At 32.3% G+C, this 23,290-nt stretch overlaps 4 protein-coding genes across 4 annotated transcripts; 1 reads left to right on the forward strand and 3 right to left on the reverse strand.

Annotated features, from left to right (window-relative positions):
- Positions 1–197: 197 nt before the first annotated feature.
- Positions 198–1,143, reverse strand: LOC148764991 (germin-like protein subfamily 1 member 13). The gene is made up of 2 exons (XM_088813590.1): positions 1,015–1,143; positions 198–924 (listed from the first exon to the last, which is right to left on the reverse strand). The coding sequence occupies exons 1-2, from the start codon at positions 1,133–1,135 to the stop codon at positions 359–361; spliced, it is 687 nt and encodes a 228-aa protein (XP_088669716.1). The 5' UTR covers positions 1,136–1,143; the 3' UTR covers positions 198–358.
- Positions 1,144–4,084: 2,941 nt separating this feature from the next.
- Positions 4,085–5,062, reverse strand: LOC105967754 (germin-like protein subfamily 1 member 13). Its single transcript, XM_012992368.2, has 2 exons — positions 4,902–5,062; positions 4,085–4,813 (listed from the first exon to the last, which is right to left on the reverse strand). The coding sequence occupies exons 1-2, from the start codon at positions 5,026–5,028 to the stop codon at positions 4,248–4,250; spliced, it is 693 nt and encodes a 230-aa protein (XP_012847822.2). The 5' UTR covers positions 5,029–5,062; the 3' UTR covers positions 4,085–4,247.
- A 1,008-nt stretch (positions 5,063–6,070) lies between these two features.
- On the reverse strand, positions 6,071–7,136 carry LOC105956486 (germin-like protein subfamily 1 member 8). Its single transcript, XM_012980340.2, has 2 exons — positions 6,869–7,136; positions 6,071–6,763 (listed from the first exon to the last, which is right to left on the reverse strand). Exons 1-2 carry the CDS (start codon positions 6,996–6,998, stop codon positions 6,198–6,200), a joined length of 696 nt encoding a protein of 231 aa, XP_012835794.2. The 5' UTR covers positions 6,999–7,136; the 3' UTR covers positions 6,071–6,197.
- Positions 7,137–10,455: 3,319 nt separating this feature from the next.
- Positions 10,456–11,590, forward strand: LOC105956538 (germin-like protein subfamily 1 member 17). Its single transcript, XM_012980384.2, has 2 exons — positions 10,456–10,706; positions 10,793–11,590. Exons 1-2 carry the CDS (start codon positions 10,577–10,579, stop codon positions 11,356–11,358), a joined length of 696 nt encoding a protein of 231 aa, XP_012835838.2. The 5' UTR covers positions 10,456–10,576; the 3' UTR covers positions 11,359–11,590.
- Positions 11,591–23,290: the final 11,700 nt, after the last annotated feature.

A 23,290-nucleotide genomic window follows, 5' to 3' on the forward strand; every position in this document is an offset into this window, starting at 1 on the left:
AATAGTTAGACCTTACACAAAACTCCACCCCTTTTGTGATATTACTTACATTTTCATATATATATATATATATATATATATATATATATATATATATATATATATATATATATATATATATATATATATATATATATACAAAATAAACTAACTAGCTCCAGGAGAGTTGTGCAAGTGGATAAATATAATCATACAAATTATAATTGAATCTCAATATCATTTATTGTGACAAATGAAGTACACACACAGAGTACATAAACAGTAAACACTTCTATTCTTTTATTTCAGACAATATAATTTATTAGCTTAATTAAACAGTAAACACTTCTATTCTTGTATATGATGATCAACTTTGTATTTAATCAATGTTCCACCAGAACTGTGCTTGAAGATAGTCGATCACGTTCTTCTCGACCTGGAATGCTTTTGTCAGAACGGCTGGATTAATTGGTGGATCCGAACCAAACACCGCGTTCGCAACAGTAATGACACCTGGATTTTGGCTGCTCAGAGCAGCAAAGGCAACCGCGTTGGTCTTTCCCACATTAAATTGGAAATGTATCAAACCCTCTGGAAAGACGAAAACGTCCCCAGGGTACAAATACTTAGTGAAAAGCTTGTTTTTAATAGCGGGATTAGCTGGGTTTGAAGTGACAAAGCCAACATAAAGAGTGCCTTCCAACACCCCAAGAATCTCGGTGGCACGTGGGTGAGTGTGGGGTGGGTTTAGACCGTTTGGTGCATAGTCTATTCGTACAGCAGAAATGCCCAAAGTGTTCAGCCCAGGTAGTTGGTTGACATTGACAGGAGTGACCCTTGATCCAATTGGATTTGACGTATTTCCGGGTTTATTCAGTCCCCGATAAATGAAATCTTCGGCCACAACCAGGTCAGGGTTCTTGCAAATCTTCCCATTCACAAAAACTACATGCATGCAAAAAAAAATATATATATCTCATGTAAAGGAAATTATAATAATATAAACATAATTGATTGGAAAGTGTAGTTAATTACCAGCAGCGTCGGCATCCTTAACAGCAACACAGAAATCTTGGAGAGGACTGGGATCGGATGCATATCCCAATGTAGCCAAAGATGCAAGAACAAATATAACTGCGAGGGAGACAAGAGTCATTTTTGAAAAGATTAAAAAAAAAATCCTTCCAAATTGCATGTAACATCACGTGGGTCTAATTAGTCATTTTCGCCTGAAAATTCAAAAAAATATGTTAGCGTGGTACAATTTATTAAGTTCAAGTGAGATTGGAAGTGTTTTTTGTTGAGATGGCAATTCAGAAAAACGGGCAAATTTTAGGTGGTTAGCATATTTACCGTAACAAATATGTTTTGTTTTCGCATGACCTTTGAATGTATGATAAGTGTTCGTTTTGCACGATTTTTACTTATCAAATCTTCGAGTTTTGGTCTTAGTTAGTCCGAGTTTTCGGCTTTATTTGTATAATGTTATATCTTTTTTGTTTTTTTTTTTTTATATTTTAGGTAAAGAGAAGCTATTTTTGCCGATTTGAAACGATTTTGGAAGCGAAGCCGAGAATCAAATCAAAACGTGCAAAAGTGCATTCTCGTGGGTTTTGGCAGTGCTTGGTATTTCAAGCATAACTCTCTCTTAGGACCTCCGATTGCGCTGATTCAAGTGGATTTAGAAACCCAACTTCAAGGTCTACAACTTTTGTGAAATGCAAAATTGTCAAATTCGGGCTAAAAAAAGGGTCAAAACAGAGTTTCAAGTTCAGACAGTCACCATATCGCGATATGCCATCCGGTATCGCGATATGGGAAGAAATGAAACAGAAAGCTTGCATTTTGGCCATATCGCGCGATATGCCATCCTGTATCGCGATATGGGGAGAAACGAAACAGAGAGCTTGGGTTTTTATCATATCGCCCGATACTGATTCCCATATCGCGATATGGCCTCGGGATGTGTAAAAAATATCTTAAAAGGCAAAGCTTCCTCAAAAAGCTTTGCCTTACTATAAATAGAAGCAAGCCCTCACTCTTCTACTTCTTCTTCGACTTTCTTTGGTCTTCGACAGTTCTTCGCGCGAATCTTCAACGAGGGTTTCGACTTGGGTTTTTCTTACGCAATTTCTTTACGTTTTGTTCTTCATTTCTTGTGTACATTCTTTTGACTCTATGTTTGTTATGAACTAAGAACATTTTCTTCTAGGGTAATGAAACCTTGTATATATTGATTTAGATCGTCATTTCTGTTATCTATTTATCGTGTTTTGATTTCGTTTATGTTTTCTTGTATTAAATGATTATGATTGTTTGATCAGCTCTCGGATTGATATTAAATAGGAATGAACTCGAGAGAGGATTTCTTGTTTGAAGTTAGGAAAATATAGCTCAGGGTGTGGAAACGGAGACGTGATGCACTTCGGGTAGCCCTTAAGGACTTGACATAAATGCTCTCTTAATAGCAGGTTCGGAACGGAGACGTCGGACCTGTGGGTAGACTCTAACTACACTGGAGACGGGGGTTAAAGTACTTTAGCGTCTGGGTTAACAAATAGGGATGTGATTTTAGATAACGGATTTATAGATCGTTTTTTATTATACATAGGTGGATTTTGCCCTTGAAGTCCCTTTTAAATCGAAGCCCTCCCGTGTTGAGTTGTCGCTATTCTATTTACGTACATCCTATATTTGCATGTTTACGATCTTGCATGGTATTAAACTAGGGTTTATCACCATTCCAATTATTTACGATCGGCTAGATTATATAACGATAATATAATTACATTACTCAACATGCGAATCTATAGGTCCATGTAGATCGATATCCGGAACCACTGTTCTGCAAAATGCGTTATTGTATACTTGCGGTAATTTATACGAGAGGAAAACGCGTATCCGGAACCACTGTTCTGCAAAATGCGATACTGTATACTTACCGTAATTTATACGTGAGGAAAACGCGTATCAATGCATCTAGCTTTTTTAAATTTCAGATTTTATATGAACTAGAATAAAATTTTGGATAAGCCATTTTAATTAGTTTTCCTACTGTAAATAGAGATATAAGGGTGATCTTAATTAGGGGCTATATGACAAACATCCATCATTGAATTTTTTAATTGATATTTGTTATAAGGATTAATCTCAAAAAGGCTCATGACAGGGGTACTTAATTAAAAAAGTGACATCCAACTTTTTTGTCTTTCAAATATTTCCAGCTAATTCAAACTTATTTGCAAATAAGGAAAACCCTTTTATATATAGCAAAATTACCCCCAATTCCTTGTAACTCAATTCAACTCCAATTTCATGATTTACACCTCAATTTACCCCAATTTGACCAATTAACTAATTTTGACCCTAATTTTAATTTTAACCCCAATTTTGACCCGCCACCACCGGAGACCGGCGCGTTGACATTTTTTTTTCTTTTTGAAAACTTTTTTTTTTCTGAATTTTTTTTCTGGTAGGTCAACCACCGTTGAGAGCCGTGTCTCCGGCGTTGATTTTTTTTTTTCTAAAAAAAGTATTTTAATTAATATTATTGTCTTGACTGCTAAATTACTGTCTCCAACAGTTATTTAACTGTCGGAGACAGTAATTTAACTGTTAAATGACCTTTTTTTTCATAAAAAAAAATATTTTAATTAATATTACTGTTTTGGGTGCTAAATTATTGTCTCCAGCGGTTATTTAACTGTGGAAGACAACAATTTAACTGTTAATTGAATTTTTTTTCTTAAAAAAAATATTTTAATTAATATTACTCTCTTGGCTGGTAAAATTACTGTCTCCATCAGTTATTTAACTGTCAGAAACAGTAATTTAACTTTAAATTGACCTGTTTTTTTTTCTGAAATCTTGTTTTTTCTTATAAAAATTATTTTAATTAATATTATTGTCTTGACTGCTAAATTGATGTCTCCAACAGTAATTTAACTGTCTGAGACATTTAAATACCATAACGTTGTAACAATAAAGCTCACATTTCAACAAAAATACCATAACGTTGTAACAATAAACTAACTCTAGGTGAGTTGCAAGTGAATAAAGATACCATAACGTTGTAACAATAAACTAACCCTAGGTGAGTTACAAGTGGATAAAAATAATCATACATAAACTATAATTAAATCTCAGTATCATTTATTCAGACAAATGAAGTACACAGACTACATAAACACTACTATTGTTTTATTTAAGACAATTTGATTTATTAGTTTGATTAACAAGATTCTTATATATGATGATCAACTTTGTATTTAATCAATGTTCCACCAGAACTGTGCTTGAAGATAGTCGATCACGTTCTTCTCGACCTGGAATGCCTTTGTCAGAACGGCTGGATTAATTGGTGGATCCGAACCAAACACCGCGTTCGCAACAGTAATGACACCTGGATTTTGGCTGCTCAGACCAGCAAAGGCAACCGCGTTGGTCTTTCCCACATTAAATTGGAAATGTATCAAACCCTCTGGAAAGACAAAAACGTCCCCAGGGTACAAATACTTAGCGAAGAGCTTGTTTTTAATGGCGGGATTAGCTGGATTTGAAGTGACAAAGCCAACATAAAGAGTGCCTTCCAACACCACAAGAATCTCGGTGGCACGTGGGTGAGTGTGGGGTGGGTTCAGACCGTTTGGTGCATAGTCTATACGTACAGCAGAAATGCCCAAAGTGTTCAGCCCAGGTAGTTGGTTGACATTGACAGGAGTGACCCTTGATCCAATTGGATTTGACGTATTTCCGGGTTTATTCAGTCCCCGGTAAATGAAATCTTCGGCCACAACCAGTTCAGGGTTCTTGCAAATCTTCCCATTCACAAAAACTACATGCATGCAAAAAAAACATATATAAATATCATGTAACGCAATTAATAATATAAACATAATTGATTGGAAAGTGTAGTTAATTACCAGCAGCGTCGGCATCCTTAACAGCAACGCAGAAATCTTGGAGAGGACTGGGATCGGATGCATATCCCAATGTAGCAAAAGATGCAAGAACAAATACAACTGTGAGGGAGACAAGAGTCATCTTCATAGTTAATATTCAGTGAGATTATATTGCTTAATTGGTTTGAGTTAATTATGAGATTGCATATATAAGAATGGTGCCTATTTATAGTGAATACAAATTGAAATAGTCAACTACGTTTCTCTTACAATTATAATTATCTTAGAAAGAGTTGAAAAGTCTCCAACATTGCCTGGTAACGTTATTTGGTTTTCCTGTGGAAATGGTCTTCATTTTATTTTTCTCGTGTAGTAGTTAACTATTGACATGTTCATGGTTAATTACCATACTGTGTATCCCACAATAACTTGGATACGTTTCTAATGATGTCATTGTGAGAAGGATTAGTTCAAAGTTTTTTCTACATTTCTTTATTGTCCTTATTACATAGTATATTTTTTAAAATATTGGATAAAATGTTTATTTACTTCATTAAATAATTAAATAAATAATTACATTTCTGTGCAACATCAAATTTCATAAAGTTAATTGTAAAAAATAAAAGTCATGTAATTTAAGGCTTCAATTACAAAAGTAGTCTATCATGTATAGATGGATCTAGGACGTAAATATATAATATGACTAAAATGTTTGAAAGAATCAATGTTTTTAAAATATATTGTTTCACTAATATTGTAAGGACCGGGGATAAAATTAATGTGTATTAAATTACTCCTTCTGTTTCATAATATCTGTCTTTTTTGAGAACTTCTTTTGTATATTATCTGTCACTTTACAATTCCAATGCTGCATTAATTTCTTATTTTTCAATTTTACCCTTATTAACTTTATATCACTCTTCCTACATTAATTAATACACAAGGGTATTTTGGTCCATTAATACATATTTTCTTAAAATCAATACATATTTATTGAGATTCTTAAGATTTGTGTCAAGGTGAAAAACGACACATATTTAGGAACGGAGGGAGTATATAGATTATAATTCTAAAAGCGCTATATAGAATGAATCAATTTCTGCAAAGCGACAAACAAATTTGAAACGAAGGGAGTATGTTTGACGAATCAAACAAAACAAAGACAACTTTATCGAATGATATACAGACTATTAGAAAAAAACGTACGGCATTTATTATGACGAAACACACATATTTTAGTAGAGCAACAATTCTGAAGGCTGTTATTTAACAAATTATTTGTAATATATATAGGCACTAGAATTAATATTAATTATATTAGCCATTTCCGATCCAGGTGAGCGATTGGAGCTGGCGAACAACTTCGATGTCGAGCTGGAATCCCTTAACGAGAGCTTCAGGCATCACTGGAGGATCAGATCCAAACACGGATTTAGATAAAGTGACGACACCTGGATTTTGGCTGTTAAGACTAGCTATTGCAGCTGCCGTTTCGTTTCCGAGGTTGTACTGGAAATGAATCAGACCCTTTGGGAACACGAATACATCTCCTGGATTCAATATCTTTGCAAATAGCCTGTTTTTGTCACCTGGATTCGAAGGGTTCGATGAAATGAAGCCCGCATAAAGAGTGCCTTCCGTACATAGAAGAACTTCGGATGCGTGTGGATGCGAGTGCGGTGGGTTTACTCCCCCAACTGCAAAGTCGATTCGTACTAAAGAAATTCCGAGTGTGTTGAGACCAGCTAGCTGATTGATAAAAACAAGACTCACTTTTGTCCCGTATTGACTTATTATTTCCCCGGGTTTGTTCAGACCCGTATGGTAGAAGTCGTCTGCTGTCACTGTTTTCGGGTCCTTGCATATCTTCCCATTCACAAGCACTGCCATGCATGCATTGCATTATCATATATATAGAGTCATAATTATATTTAATTTAATTCGAATTAAAAAAAAAACGAGGAAATAACTGTGAATTGATTAATTACCAGCAGCATCGGAATCGTTGACAGCTACGCAGAAATCCTGCAGCGGGTTGGGATCGTAGGCATCCGCTAATAAAGAAGCAAAAACGGAAAGAACTGCGAGGAATAACAAATTAATTCCAGACATTTTCATGTGATTATAAACAAATTATAATACCTTGTTTATATATATTTTGCATTTATTTTGAGAGGTAGTTGTACTTGTGATAATATGCTGCAAAGGAAACGAGGTAATGTATTTATAGTAGTTCACGTACGTGTATGCATGTATATACATGGTACACAAGGCCTACTTTTCCACCTATTTATCAAGGAAAAAAAATGGAAAATAAAAATATGAATATGAATCGAACTTGATGACAAATATATGAAGTAATTGTAATTTTGTATTCATTTTGGATTTGGCTTATGAATTTGGATACAATGTTGATCTCAATGCAATTTCAAAATGGGGGAATTTTTGGACTAGTTTATAAGCCGCCATCTTATTGGATTGATGTATTAATTAATTGGAAATAACTAACATGTGATAGAATGATGTGTGGGTCCCCACCATCTTATCTTAGTGGTGCATCTGGTCTTTATTTCGATTTGATAAATGTTGAAGTCAAATTATATCTAAAGTATTTTGAAAAAAATAATTTATATTTGCTTGTATTACATGAAGACATTTGATGTTGTAACTGATTAAATATTTTTTTTAATTCCTAAAAGAATAGGTCAAATTTGAAAAGTTTACCACACATTTTTTTTCATTTTGGAAAAAAAGTTGGAAGAATTTCAAAATATGAGCAAATTATATTCTTCAATTTTCTCTGGTGGTAAAATTGTTCTAAAAATCAGCCGAGGCGGTCCAAAACCTTTACGATTTTAGTGTAAAGGTTTGAAAAATCGGTTTTTTGCTTGTGAGGCCATTTTAGGCGGTCTGAGGCGGTCAAACCTTTAGGGCGGGTCAAACTTCGGTGGCAAAAATCGGTCAAAAATCGGTTTTTTTTTTTTTTTTTTTTTTTTTTTTTTATAATTCAAAATAAAAGTTGGGATTTTAATAAAAAAAAAATATATGAGTTTATGCTTTATTTTGTTTATGTTAAATGTTATTATTATAGAACTAATGATGTATGCCAAGAATGTTCAAGAATAAATGTAGATTCAAAAAAATTCCTTTTTATTTATATTTTATAAAGATATTTATGTATTATGATATTTTATTATTATTATAATCTTTTATTATGTTATTAGGATATATACATGATGGAGATATAACTATGTTTCAATATCTTTTGATATATGTTTTAAGTATTTATAAATAATATCTTGAAATATATTATATTAAATTTTAAAAACCGATTTATTTTCGATTTAACACGAATTAATTGCCACCGCACCGATTAATCGTGAGTCGGTCCCTAACCGCCTCCAACCCGATTACCACTTTTTACAACCTTGGGTGGTATGCCTTGTAAGGGGCGGCCTAGTGCATGGGTGGAACAAGAGAGAGTGGTGTCATGGACCGAAGTTCAATTTTGAAAAGCTGTGAAAAAAAATGTTAGAAGTATAGAGTCCCATCTTAATATGATTGTGGAGTGTGGAGCTCGGACATTGAGATGCTACATCACTCGATAAAATATCGGGTGATTTTTAATCTTTGATAGGGTGAAATAACTTTCTAAAGAACATATATACACATAAGCATGTGTGATTGCAGATTAACGATATTCACTGGATGTATATTTTACCTTATGTAACATCAAATAAATCGTAGAGCCACATGTCCCCGAACCTATGATGCACGGAAACATCAACCGACACGTGTTTCCACGTTTCGAAAACCGAAACTCCATAACACCTGTCGAAAACATTTCGGGGCCGTTTTTATAAATATTTAAAAGTTTCGGGGACCTTTCTGATAATAATAAAAAATTAGAAACACGTTTCCACACAAAATAAATCAAAATATTATGTCTTCTTTTCACTTCTAGTGGTGTTTTAATATTTCTGTAGATGTTTAATTCCATACTAAAATAAATTTATATACCCCGAATGTATTGTGGAATGATATTAAACATTATAATATTTTTTAGAAATTATGAATCTATCCCTATATTTTTATTATTTACGCGTCCCCATGTTCTCGTATCTAACTTTTTGAAAAATAGAGTTTTTCCGCGCTCCCGTGTCCGTACCACATAGGCCCGAACACATTATCAAGTTTTCAATAATACAGCGGGGCCCTCATAACGACCACATTATTAGTTTCCAATATAATAATTACATAAATGATAAATCCAATAAAATGGCTGATCACACAGTGGATCTTAATTTTTATTTTTTTAATTTTTTCTCAATTTTCCCCCTAAGGCGAGTGATTAGTAGGTTTCTTGTCTATTTTGAAATGCCAAATTACCGGAAGGGGAAAATCAAATGAAAGTCGTTCGAAATTAATGGTGGAAATCGGAATGGAATTTCCAAACGCTAAATTCGATTTGAAAATATTTGAATTTGAAATCGTATTTTTATCCCAGTTTTTCTGATATATTTTGTAAAGGAATTTGGAATTGCGAATCCTGATTTTGTTGAATTCTTTTTTGGATTTTCTTACATTTTGCTTGAAGGAAATAGAAAACAAAAATTGTGAAATATTTCATTATATCCGAATTTGTAACATAGATTATAATTTATAAATTACTGCAACTTCTAGAATTTCTAAAATTCCGCCGATTCCGGGCATCCCGAAATCCTAGCAGATTTTTGAACTCCAAATTTTTTGGAACGGAAATTGAAACACATTTTTAACTTACGAAAAAATTGGAGAATTTGCAAATATATTTTTTCCGATTCGTTTCGTCCGATCTACACCCCTATTCAAAATGTTAGAGATGAGATCTTGTTTTTGTTTGTTTGAGGGCATAATTAGATGAGATGAATTGATATGAATCCATTAACTCAACAAAGAAGGTGAAAAAACGGGGCCATCAACACTTTATACGGGGAATACGATGCTACACTTGGTGATTTTCACCGGGTCGCTCTTTCTTTGACATGTGTCCTTTTTAATTTATTTCATAATTATGTTTCTAAAACACCCCATGGGCCATAATTGAACCCGTAGTGTTATATTCACCAAGTGTTATATATCATTTGATGACTGAGAGACTTTTAACTAAAAATATTATATTCTAAGCCTATTTGTATTTAAAAAAAAAATGTATCAGATGTACTTTATGTTGTTCCTACTTCATATAAAAATAGATCTCAATGACTTTTTTTCAAAACACAAAATCGTTTCAGAGAGCACTGTATGAAAAATCAGAAGCCAAACTCAAAATTGCTACAATTTCAATTACAACTACAATTACGATTATAATTACAATTAATTACGATATATAAGTATTGTTCAGTTTCCCATATGATTATATCCGGACAATATATAGGTGGCAAAGTAGGCATTCTCTACCATATGTTATCAAAGTATATAAAACTTACTCCTCATTTTAATTAAATGACAAAAAATACAACTTTAATTTAAATCATTTTCAGAATAATTGAGTGATGACCAAGATACATATATATCTCATGGTCTAAAATAGTCTGCTGAACAAACATAATTGAGGATTAATTTTCAGCTATAAATACATACCCCTTTTCGTTTTCTTCATATCACAATATAAATTACCTCTAAAAATACATACCTATAGTACGTACTTTGTTAACATGAAAATGTCTGGAATTAATTTGTTATTCCTTGCAGTTCTTTCTGTTTTTGCTTCTTTATTAGCAGATGCCTACGATCCCAACCCATTGCAGGATTTCTGCGTAGCTGTCAAGGATACCGATGCTGCTGGTAATTAATCAATTCACAATTATTTCCTCGTGTTTTTTTTTATTCGAATTAAATCCAATGTATTTAATGCAATGCATTCATGGCAGTGCTCGTGAATGGGAAGATATGCAAGGACCCGAAAACAGTGACAGCAGACGACTTCTACCATACGGGTCTGAACAAACCCGGGGAAATAATAAGTCAATACGGGACAAAAGTGAGTCTTGTTTTTATCAATCAGCTAGCTGGTCTCAACACACTCGGAATTTCTTTAGTACGAATCGACTTTGCAGTTGGGGGAGTAAACCCACCGCACTCGCATCCACACGCATCTGAAATTCTTCTATGTACTGAAGGCACTCTTTATGCGGGCTTCATTTCATCGAACCCTTCGAATCCAGGTGACAAAAACAGGCTATTTGCAAAGATATTGAATCCAGGAGATGTATTTGTGTTCCCAAAGGGTCTCATTCATTTCCAGTACAACCTCGGAAACGAAACCGCAGCTGCAATAGCTAGTCTTAACAGCCAAAATCCAGGTGTCGTCACTTTATCTAAGTCCGTGTTTGGATCTGATCCTCCAGTGCTCCCTGAAGCTCTCGTTAAGGGATTCCAGCTCGACATCGAAGTTGTTCGCCACCTCCAATCGCTCACCTGGATCGGGAATGGCTAATGAATCTTACATATTCATCATGAGAATGCCATTGCGCATATATATCTATATGCATTCAAATAAAATAGGATTGCTTTCAAAATAAGTATGTCGTAATAATTAAGTAATAACTGTGGTTTTCTTATGTAATGAGTACGCACTCTCCTATCAATATTATTACAAGTAATTTCATTACTTGTGTATGATCCCTTGAATGTTTGAATCAGTCAATAAAATCTTCGGTTTTTTGTTAGGCTCTATTTCCAACTAATTGTCACTTTAAAAGTATTTTTTTAGATATTATCTATCATTTTCTAATATATAGTGCATTAGATTATTTTTTAAAAATACGAAATAATTCATAGCTGTAGTGTCCGCTGGTTTTTCCGTTAAACTTAACCGCACGTGTCAAACTTCATGGTGGTTATCTACAAAATTTAAAGGGAAAATGTAGGCACGAGGGGATCATCTGCAAAATATAGGATTTTGATGTTTGACAATGACAGTTAATTTTGACGTAAAAACTAACGGAAGCTACCCCTATCAAGTATCTGTTAGAAAATTTATCGTACATACATACGAATTCCCAAGAACCAACATGCTTGAATCAACGAGAATTAAACATAAACATAAACACGGAAGCGTACCTTACATAACGGAATCGAATCTTCGAATCTCCACTGGATTTGGGACAGGTCTTCCAAAGAATCCGCAGTTCCTTAATTATCTCTCTAACGATGGATTTTAGAAGAGACGGAATGATTGCGTTTCTTTGGGGACCACGACCCTTTATATAACTGTAGAGTCCAGTTATATTATAATTGTGATTCAGCCCCATCAATAAATCACAATTAAACCCTAATTGTCTCTACACATTAGGCCCATAATTATAGTCTAATACCCATAAGTCCAACCCAATAATCTTTATTAGATCACAATTAATTTGGACTTTCTTTTAGATAGCCATACACATTTATGTCACATATGTGAGCCCACATAATTATTGAAATAATTCCAACAATCTCCCACTTGGGCCACATATGCTATATACCTTATAAATGTGTATACCTTATGAGCTCTAATATTGCTATCATTATAAAAGGTATTCCTTACAATCTTGTCCATTGACCATACTAATATAGGACTAAAGAGGCTTTCGTCACATTGAGCGTGTTTAAACCCAACAGTAATCACATATACCAATATAGCCAAACGACATAGATCAAATCATGGTGTGTAGCATGGAAATTACATGTAATGTGATCTTAACATGCCTATTTCCAACTGGTCCTACTTTAAACTTTATTGAGACCAAACCTTAACATAATTGTACAAAGCGCAACCAAATACTTTATTTCTGCAGAAAACTTAATACACAACTTTGTGTCCAAACATATCATAGAGCTACCAAAATGTGTTTATATATACACATAAATACAAACTCCCACTGAACCATAATATCCTTAAATGACATAACACTTACATGAGCAATGCTCATGAATACCTTATGTGTTAATCCTTTAGTAAGCGGATCCGCAATTGTGGAGTTTATCTTAATATGCTCTATATACTGTTCACTTTGTACCTTTAACAACAAAGAACTTTCACAAGCTTTTGTTGTTGTTCGAAATTATAGCTGTTAAATATTGTCATCGTATAACTTTAATACAAAACAAAATGTGCAGCCAAGTGACAAAAGTTTATAGCTATATTCCAAAATAAGATTCCAAAAATTACCATAAAGTTTTAACCAACGTGAAAAGAGCTTAAAGTGTTTGCTTAACACCTATGTCGAAATAGCTCAATCGCTTAGGTCTACATTAACCAAAATGGATCTATACTTTATACACATCATAAAACTCAAAATCAGAAATAAACCACACGATCTCCCAAAATATCTGATTTTGATAAATGAGCATATATTTATAACTTATATTCCCTATAATTACTATATAACCCATTTGGCTGCTTTGCTAAGTGATCCACTTTATAGGGTTATTCAAATATCTGCCTAACTTTATGCACGCCTTAACCGAATGCGTACATTCTTTTACTTTAAAAATATTTATTGGGCACTGAAATGAGACTAAACAAGTCTCCTTTGTTGTGAGATTATCTCCCACTGATCCTTGGGTATGTACAATCATTAACTTTGTTTATCTCAAAGTGCATATGAGATAATTAACTTAGGATTGTAACATCATTAACGGGAGTTTTAATTTCATTAATGGACTACTTTAGTTCACAATCAATATCCTTCAAATCTTTAAATATTAAGATTGTATGGTTGCACTTTATTGTTCCATAAATGTTACCATTTGAGAAACATATTCCTTTTGTCCATAAATTTCTTAATAGAGTCGATATGAGTGAAATCTTTAAATGACTAAACGTACCATATATCTTTCAATATTGCCCATTTGAATTACATTTGGTCTCAATTATTTGTAACCAAAGAAATTCACACCTTATGGCATTTCGATAAGATCCTAATGTCTTGTCATTCTAAATTTCAACTCATCTTTAATGCCTTATTCTCTTAAGGTTGTTGAGTTTGCTCTCAAGTGACTATTACCAAAGCTTGATTAGGAATTGTTCAACATTGTCTTATCAAAACTCTAAATCTACTTTTCAAACAATGACTAGTATAAAAACATGTACATTGTCAAAAGAAGTATTAGAAATCGAATTGATTCCTCTTTAAAGACAATGTCTCTAATCTAAATTTCTCCCCTCAAACTCAACATCCTTAAAAGATTTTAAACTTCCCCTTTTAAAAATAATATATTGCAGCCCTTAATGTTTCTCCTAAGTGTACCTTAGCGAAGAATAATGACTTATCATACTTCTTTGAATGTCCTTGAATGTTCTTTTCTTAAATTTTGTACCATTTAAATTGCTTATGCAAGATTATACTGGAAGAGACTTTTCTAAAATTATAAGTTAAATTTTGAATTATAAAATAGACCAAGCTTAATATTTCCAAATGAACAAGTTTACCGAATTTGTTCAAGAGAAAATTTAAATCCATCTAATGATGGTACCAAATGTCTATTTCAAATTCAAAAGAAAACCTAAGAGTTCTTACAGCATCAATCCCAAGTATCTTACATAACCTTTATAGATGTATCTTTCAACATCAATTGAATATTGGTTATGTAAATAACCCTTTATATACACACTTACGTGAATAGTGTAACCCAGGATCTATTCACTAAATGTGTCTAGGTACAAAGTCAAAAAAATATATTAGAACATATTAAAGTGAGAAACAAGCATAATTACGTAATTCAACGTACCTGAGATGTAAACTGCAATTATAAATATTTATCTTAAGCTGTACTAGTCAAATTAGCACTTAGTCTTTTCTCCCTTAATTATTTATTTTTCTTGTGTACGGTCACAATTTTATTCTTTATGTTTTACAAAAAACCTTATATTGACCGTTCATGGAGAAAAATAAATTAAACCATATCCACTTTTAAGTCAGCGGAACCACACTAACCGAAGTGCTATAACTGAAAATGAGATTAGACTATTACTTAATGTGCTCATTTATGTTCCTTTTCTTTATACCTTATTAAAACAATAGATGTCAAAATCTAATTTGTTCTAGCTTTATCGTTTTAAACTAAAACGTATCCGTACTATCTTTAAGGAACCTTCTAGTACGTAGCCCAAATTAAACCTTATGCCCCCGAAAATTATTTAAAATAGATGCACCTAATGATCTTAAATTTTAGCATTAGAACGATGATATACTCTAGGTTCTTCTATTGTTCTACCCAAGATAAAAAATTAAGATCTATGCACCATAACAAATAATAATAATAATAATAATATTTGTGCAACTAAGCACAAATGTGTTATAGGCAGATAATGTGTAAGCAGATAAATAAATTAAATAGAGAACGTAAATAAAATCAATATGCGCACATTATAATCCAAAGTTTGACTTTGAAAACTTTAAATAATTATGGAATACATCTCAAGATGCCTAGCACAACATTAATATCAAGCCGAGAGGACAATAATATTAACTGTAAGTGGCACTCTTGTTGTAGTAATCAAACATTGATAGTAAATCCTGTCAAATAATAAGTTCATCGAGGGATGTAACTATCATTCACATGGAGCTCAACAACCATCACATATTTATTACCACATATGCATATGTGGTTCCGCCAAATATCAACATACCGAGGGGTATAGTTAATATTCGCATGAATTCACATACACACAATCATCTTGACAATCTCAATAAGCTAACCTACGCAGAGAGGTCACGAGGGTGGCTTCATGCTTCAATTAGTTCTTTTAAATGTCAGACAAACTTAATAACAAGTCATTAGATGTACCCAAAAAATTATTCAAAAATTTAAAGTCGTTGTTGAACGCTAAGGCTCTAAAGATATCACCTGAGCGCTAACAGTCTGTATGCAACACTAAGGTTGCCTCACTATATTGTTTTCGAATCAAACTCAGTAATATGGTTATTCTTAAACATGAGTATGAATTGAAAAACATCAAATCCATCTTTATTTTGAATTTGAGCTAAAGATTATGTGGGACTCACAATTCAACTTTATTTAGATTTAGAGGCCAAAATAAATTTTAACCAATAAATCTAACCTTATATGGATTAGAACTAAATTAATAAACTTATAATTAGACTTAAAATTAAAGCCTTGAGTCAAATATCGAAAAAGTCAATCCTTATTTGGTTAATAATAACCATTATCCATATTTTGACTCAATAACGATGAAATGACAATGGATCAGAAGCTTATTAAAAAATTAATTTGTATCCTTAATTTTGACCCATTACTCAAAAATTTAAGTCTAAACGGCATAAACTTTATCATCTGAAATTCCCCAAATTAATCCTTATAAAACCGAATTTGAAATTCCAAATGAATTTCACTTTAATGACCAAACAAAACCTTAAGTGAATTTAAAAGAATTCACATATTAGTTCGGTCCCTCAAAATAATTGAAATATTTTAAACGCCCCCAAGACCTTAAACTAACTTTTTATTCCTTAAAAATTGCCTTTGCCACAAAACCAGAAAATCTTTCAACTTAAAGGACTGAATTGAAATTTTAAAAGAAAAGCCTTTGAGAGAAAAGGGACCTAAGATTCAGAAATACTTAATTTGAGATTTATAATATATTTTCGAAAAATATATGACTGTTTTGGGAGAAACTTAAAAATGGGGACTGAAATGCAGTTTTCGAAAGCTTGAGGGCTGTTATACAGATTTTTCATTATTTCAAATTGACCCCGGCTCAAAATCAGGAATAACCAAAAAAAATGGGCCAAATTGAAATATTGCTAAATATCTCAAACTTAAATTTGGGGACAAATTACAGAAACCCTAAATCTGGGACCCAATTGCAATTTCCCAAAAACTCTTTAACCTGAATTCACCCCCATTCATCCGCCGTCACCAGTCACCACTCACCACCTAAATCTCCTTTAGACTTTACAGCCAATCAACACCCAGTCCACCACCGTCGCCGGAAAATACCAAATTCCGGCTCATGTCTACGCGGCGGAGTCCACCGCCGGCGATCCAATATGCTTCCTTCGGCGAATCGCGCCGCCTGAAATTGCGAAAGACATGGCACGAATCCTTCTATCCGCCTCCGGAGTTGCGAGGACGATGGTCGGCGGATTTACCCTTGTCGTCGACGAGGAGTGGCGGCCGAGAAACCGAAGAGCCGTCAACTCCTTAGCTGAATCGCGACGGCATGTTGACTGAATTTGGGGTTGACTGGTGGTGGTCGGAGGTGGATGATGGACCGTGGTGGATCCTTAGGGGTGGCTCAGCCGGGAAGACCTAAACAGCTGCCACCCTCACCATCGATTGAATTTCAGATTTGATTCCTTCATTCTTAATTCTTAATCTTAATTTAATTCATGAGAATTGACTTAACCATAAACCATTACATCAAAAACGGAATCAATCAATAACAATAGAACAATTTCAAATAATTGAATTGTAATTCAGATTCGGTTCGCATAAAGAGACAGAATCAGATATGCAATTCAGAAATTAATACGCATTTAAGATTCAATACGAACCCTAATTTCAGATTCAATGTCAGACCAAAATTCTTACATCTTAATTCAGGATTACATAACACAATTATGGATTCAGATTTCGATAACAATTTACATAATTAAATCCATAAAATCATATCTCATATTACACCTAAATCCCCGATGATTAATACATGGTGGCTCTGATACCACTTGTTAGAAAATTTATCGTACATACATACGAATTCCCAAGAACCAACATGCTTGAATCAACGAGAATTAAACATAAACATAAACACGGAAGCGTACCTTACATAACGGAATCGAATCTTCGAATCTCCACTGGATTTGGGACAGGTCTTCCAAAGAATCCGCAGTTCCTTAATTATCTCTCTAACGATGGATTTTAGAAGAGACGGAATGATTGCGTTTCTTTGGGGACCACGACCCTTTATATAACTGTAGAGTCCAGTTATATTATAATTGTGATTCAGCCCCATCAATAAATCACAATTAAACCCTAATTGTCTCTACACATTAGGCCCATAATTATAGTCTAATACCCATAAGTCCAACCCAATAATCTTTATTAGATCACAATTAATTTGGACTTTCTTTTAGATAGCCATACACATTTATGTCACATATGTGAGCCCACATAATTATTGAAATAATTCCAACAGTATCAACCGTAAGGAGGTTATGCATGTGCTGAACAAGGGAGTCATGTGCAAAAACTTGTAACCATAGGGGGTCAAATGCTATTTAGGTAAGTTTTATTTCTAAGATCCATAGATGAGTACTAGCTTTTCTTAATATATACGAGTATTGAAATATTAAACGGCACTTATAATTTGAAAATAAAGGGTACAATGCTTATGAACTAGCTTTGTTAAATTACTAACAGTGATAGTAATGTAATTCATATAACTAATTAATTAGTTAATTATAAATATCGCCTTTGATCTCTATTTGCAGTAGAAAAACTAATTACAATGGCTTCTTCAAAATTTTATTCTAGTTCATATAAAATATGAAATTTAGAATTAAAAAGTAGATGCATTCAAAGGTCATGCGAAAACTAAATATTTGTTAGGATAAATAGCATTAAACCAACTACAATTTGCCCGTTTGTTAGGGAATACCACCTCAAAAAAAAAAAAACTCCAATATCCCACCTGAACTTAATAAGTTGTGTCATATTATCATTTTTTTGAATTTTCAGGCGAAAATGGCAGAAATTAGACCCATTTCCGTTGCATATGCGATTTGGAAGGGCTTTTTTTTTTTTTCCTTTCTTTTTTTTTGTCTTTTCAAAATCACAATCCCTAATTCTTTCAAAAAAAATTCACTTCCGTTTCTCTTCCACTTCTTCGCTCTTCTTCCTCCTCTTCTTCGTCTTTTTCTTCCATTAATAGCTCTATAAACAATTAGCAGCACCATTACTAAACCTTTGTAACCCTTGCAATGAGAGTAGAAATCGAATTCCGAGTTCTGGTATAAATATCTTATTAATAAAAGTAAGGTTGCTCCTGGTAAACTTTAGGAAATTTTTCCCACTCATTTAATAGTTATAATTGTCATTTATTTTATTGTTTGATCTTATTTAATATAATAAAGTTTAACAAATGCGTTACGTATCCAAACTTTTTGGCCCCAAATCTACGTATTTTTTCTCACTAAAATTGTCATTTTACTTAATATTAATTTAATGGGAAAATGATTTAATTGTTTAGAAAATTATTTAATGGGAAAATTATTTGGTTCTTATTTTATTAATAAAAGTAAGTTCGATAAACTTTTGAGATTTAATGGCATCATTGATTTATAGTTAATTTGTTGGGCTTGTAATGGGTGATAACGAAGAAGATTCGTCAAACTTCTGCCTTAACTGAGATAATATAAATATACAGCCATTTGACATAAAAAAATATAAAGTTAAATTAATAAATATGGCTTATAGATGAGGATTATCATCAATACACATAGCAAAACATCAAAATAAATTGAAACTTCAATTTTATCGTTTAAATTGATCTTTACTTTTGTATTAATTTTACTTGAATCATGTGCATCGTAGGGCCAAAAATCTAGTTATAGAAAGGTAGTTTATATTTAAGGGGTTATTTCATTATTTGAGATAGCTCCCTCACTAGCTTATATAATGTGGGATATGTCTAAATATTTTTATGTTTTTGAGTAAAACCCATTAGTTGTAAGTTTCATTTAATATAAACCCAAATAATTAGCTTATACCCTTTACCCTTTCAAACCCTAATTAGGGTTTCTTTTATCTTATTTATTTTGATTATTATTACTTTTATTTATTTATTCAAAAAAAAATCCTTTTCTTTTTTACGTCGGTGGCTTGGGTGGTCGGAGCCCCGGTGAGCTGGAAGAAGAAGGAGAAGGTTGAGGGGTTTTTCAAGGAGAAGGCTTTGAGGGGTTTATGTGTTTGGTATTGAAGAAAGAAAAATGAGATTTTTAATGCTTTGTGGTATTAATTTTCATTAAGAATATTTATGTCATTACCTATTTATTATCTAATTTTTATTTTCGTGGTATTGAAGTGAAAAAAAAAATTGATATTAATTTTAGCGGCTCCCTATATGAATTTATAACAAAATTTAAAATTTATCAGATATCCACAATATTTTCTTCCCAAACTTTTTGCATTTTTTCTCAATATCTTAAGTCAGCAATTCCATTCTTTACTCTAAGAAAATATACAAGTATTTTTTTTATTTTGTATCTTTTTCCCTAAAAATATTGAGAGCACTGCCTCAAAACCTCGCAATTATATAGCCAGCCTAGACGTATATATATATATATATATATATATATATATATATATATATATATATATATATATATATATATATATATATATATATATATATATATATATATATATATATATATATATATTAGGGGTAATAGCAAATAGGCCCACGACAAGGGCACTTAATTAAAAGAGGGACATCCAACTTTTTTGTCTTTCAAATAAATCCAGCACATTCAAACTTATTTGCAAATAAGGAAAATCCTTTTATATATACCAAAATTACCCCCAATTCATTGAAACCCAATTCAACTCCAATTTCATGATTTACACCCCAATTTAGCCCAATTTCATCAATTAACCAATTTTAACCCTAATTTCAATTTTGACCCCAATTTTGACCCTAATTCTTATCAATTCCACCCATTATGCTCTAACTTCTTTAATATTACACATTGACCACAGATTTAAACAAATATATCACATTAACCCCCAAAACTTTTTTTTTTCAGAAAATAATTTTTTTTCTGAAATATCTTTTTTCCGGCCAGATTACGGCGTTGACTTTTTTTTTTTTTTTTTTTATAATTTTGTTTTTTCGTAATTTTTTTTAATTAATATTACTGTCTTGACTGCTAAATTACTGTCTCCGGCAGTTATTTAATTGTCGGAGACAGTAATTTAACCGTTAATTGATTTTTTTTTTCCTACAAAAATATTTTAATTAATATTACTGTATTCGTTGCTAAATTACTGTCTCCAACAGTTATTTAACTGTTGGAGACAGTGATTTAACTGTTAATTGACTTTTTTATTCTTAAAAAAAAAAATTTTTAATTAATATTACTGTATTTGTTGCTAAATTACTGTCTCCAGCAGTTATTTAACTGTCGGAGACAATAATTTAACTGTTAATTGACTTTTTTTTTTTTATCTTTTTTATTTTTTTTCTTAAAAAAAATATTTTAATTAATATTACTGCCTTGGATGCTAAATTACTGTCTCCAACAGTAATTTAATTGTATTAGACAATAATATTAATAATATTACTGTTCGGAAAAATAATATTCATAATATTACTGTCCCAAATAGTAATATTATTGTCTGAGACAGTAATTTAGTAGCCAAAACAGTAATATTAATTAAAATATTTTTTTTCTAAGAAAAAAAAAAAAAAAGTCAACGCCGGAGACCGGCGGTCAACGGTGGTTGACCGGCCGGAAAAAAATTTCAGGAAAAAAAAAAGTTTTAAAAAAAAAAAAAGTCAATGCCGTAATCTGACCAGAAAAAAAAAATATTTCAGAAAAAAAATTATTTTCTAAAAAAAAAAGTTTTGGGGATTAATGTGATATATTTGTTTAAATCCGGGGTCAATGTGTGATATTAAGGAAGTTAGAGCATATTGGGTGGAATTGATAAAAATTATATTATTGAGGGTATTTTAGACTAAAGACATGGGGATGAGTTTAATTGAGAGACTGTTTTTTTTGTGGACCAAAATGCATTTAAGTCCCATGTGATGGGCCTTTTTGTCATTCGCCCTATATTTTAAAGGGAGTGTGGCCAAAATAAATACCATTTTTTTTATCGCTTCAATGCCACCAACATATAAAGAAAAAAAAATAATAAATAGGTAATGACATTATTGTCATTAATGAAAATCAATACCACATACAAAATTTGTATAGTATTAATTTATTAAGGATATTAACATCATTACTTATTTATATTCTAATTGTTTCTGTTGGTGATATTAAATTAAAAGAAAAAACCGATATTTGTTTATAGCCGTCCCCTATTTTGAATTGGATTTATGATTACTTGGGTATAATTCGAGACGTAGACTTCTAAGAGCCATAGTCAACCCATCCAATGTTGACTGAAACGTGATGGCTCCCCGCGTACAGTTTTAGGATTTGAAATTTTGACTAACATTTATTGCCTCCGCCATCTATATGTCAAATTGTCACTTATTTTCGTTTTGAGCACTGACCTTTTTTTATGAAGCATTAAGGACTGTTATACCCCTCGTATTGTAAATGTCCAATACCATTTTATTTTCAAATACATCTATATTTTTTTAATAGCTTTGGACATAACTTAAGTGCCACAAATTTTTTATTTCCTACCAAAATATACACAAAGATTAATTTTATTCTCAAATTATTCACCAGAATATCTTTTCAAGAACAAAAGTTTGGAATAAGCTTTGAAACACTTCCAAACAATGGAATTTCAGTTGTTCTACTTCAAATTTAAGTTCACCAATGACTTGTGAGGTTAATCTTCAATCAATTGTTTAAACGGCCCCTTCATATATTATTCTAGCATCTTATTTGTAGATGACTTCAATATGATAAGAGATTATGCAAACGCGGATCGATAATTAAAAATCTAAAGGCTACAATAATTTTATCAATTTAGAAAGGTAGGAACAAAGACCACATTAAATTTACTATAGAATGACAAGGGATTTTAGTATTTTGTTATATACCCATGAACGATAATACCCTTTCAAGGGATTTTAGCATTTCACTAAAAGTCCTCTACTTTGAATGGACAAAATTACCCTTTCATTTAAGATTCAATCATAGCTTCGACAACTTTGATGTACCATTTTTGCGACCACCGTCTTCCCCCCTCCACCGCCATCTTACCTTGTCACGGAGGTTCTTTGTGCGAGTTTGCCTATGGTTACTCTTTCTCTTGAGAAAAAGGCTATAGAACTTGAGTGTTCATTTTGTTTGACTACAGGAGCTGGAGAAGAAATGATTGTGAATAGGTAAACGTAAACTCTCTGCATTAGCTTTCTACGTGATGTAGTGTTTGTCTATAGGAGTTACGGGACGGATAATTGTAAATATGTAAAAATTCATGGAATGCTTTTACGCTTTCTGAGTAAGCTCTCGACGCTCTATATGTATTGTGGAGTTCGGCTACATGAGTTGGGCCATAGATGATTGTAAATAGGTAAGCATTTCATGAAATAAGTTCTCTAAGTAAGCTCTCTAAGGTACTAAAATCCAGTTAGAGGCTTTAAGCTAAAACAGAAATATGTTATGCCTTTTAAGCAATATTAAATATTTTTCAGGAACTTTTATCCAATTTTCAAAAATTAATCTCAT

Source organism: Erythranthe guttata, chromosome 14, assembly GCF_056151865.1.
Source record: "Erythranthe guttata isolate IM_541 chromosome 14, IM_541, whole genome shotgun sequence".
Lineage (NCBI taxonomy): Eukaryota > Viridiplantae > Streptophyta > Magnoliopsida > Lamiales > Phrymaceae > Erythranthe > Erythranthe guttata.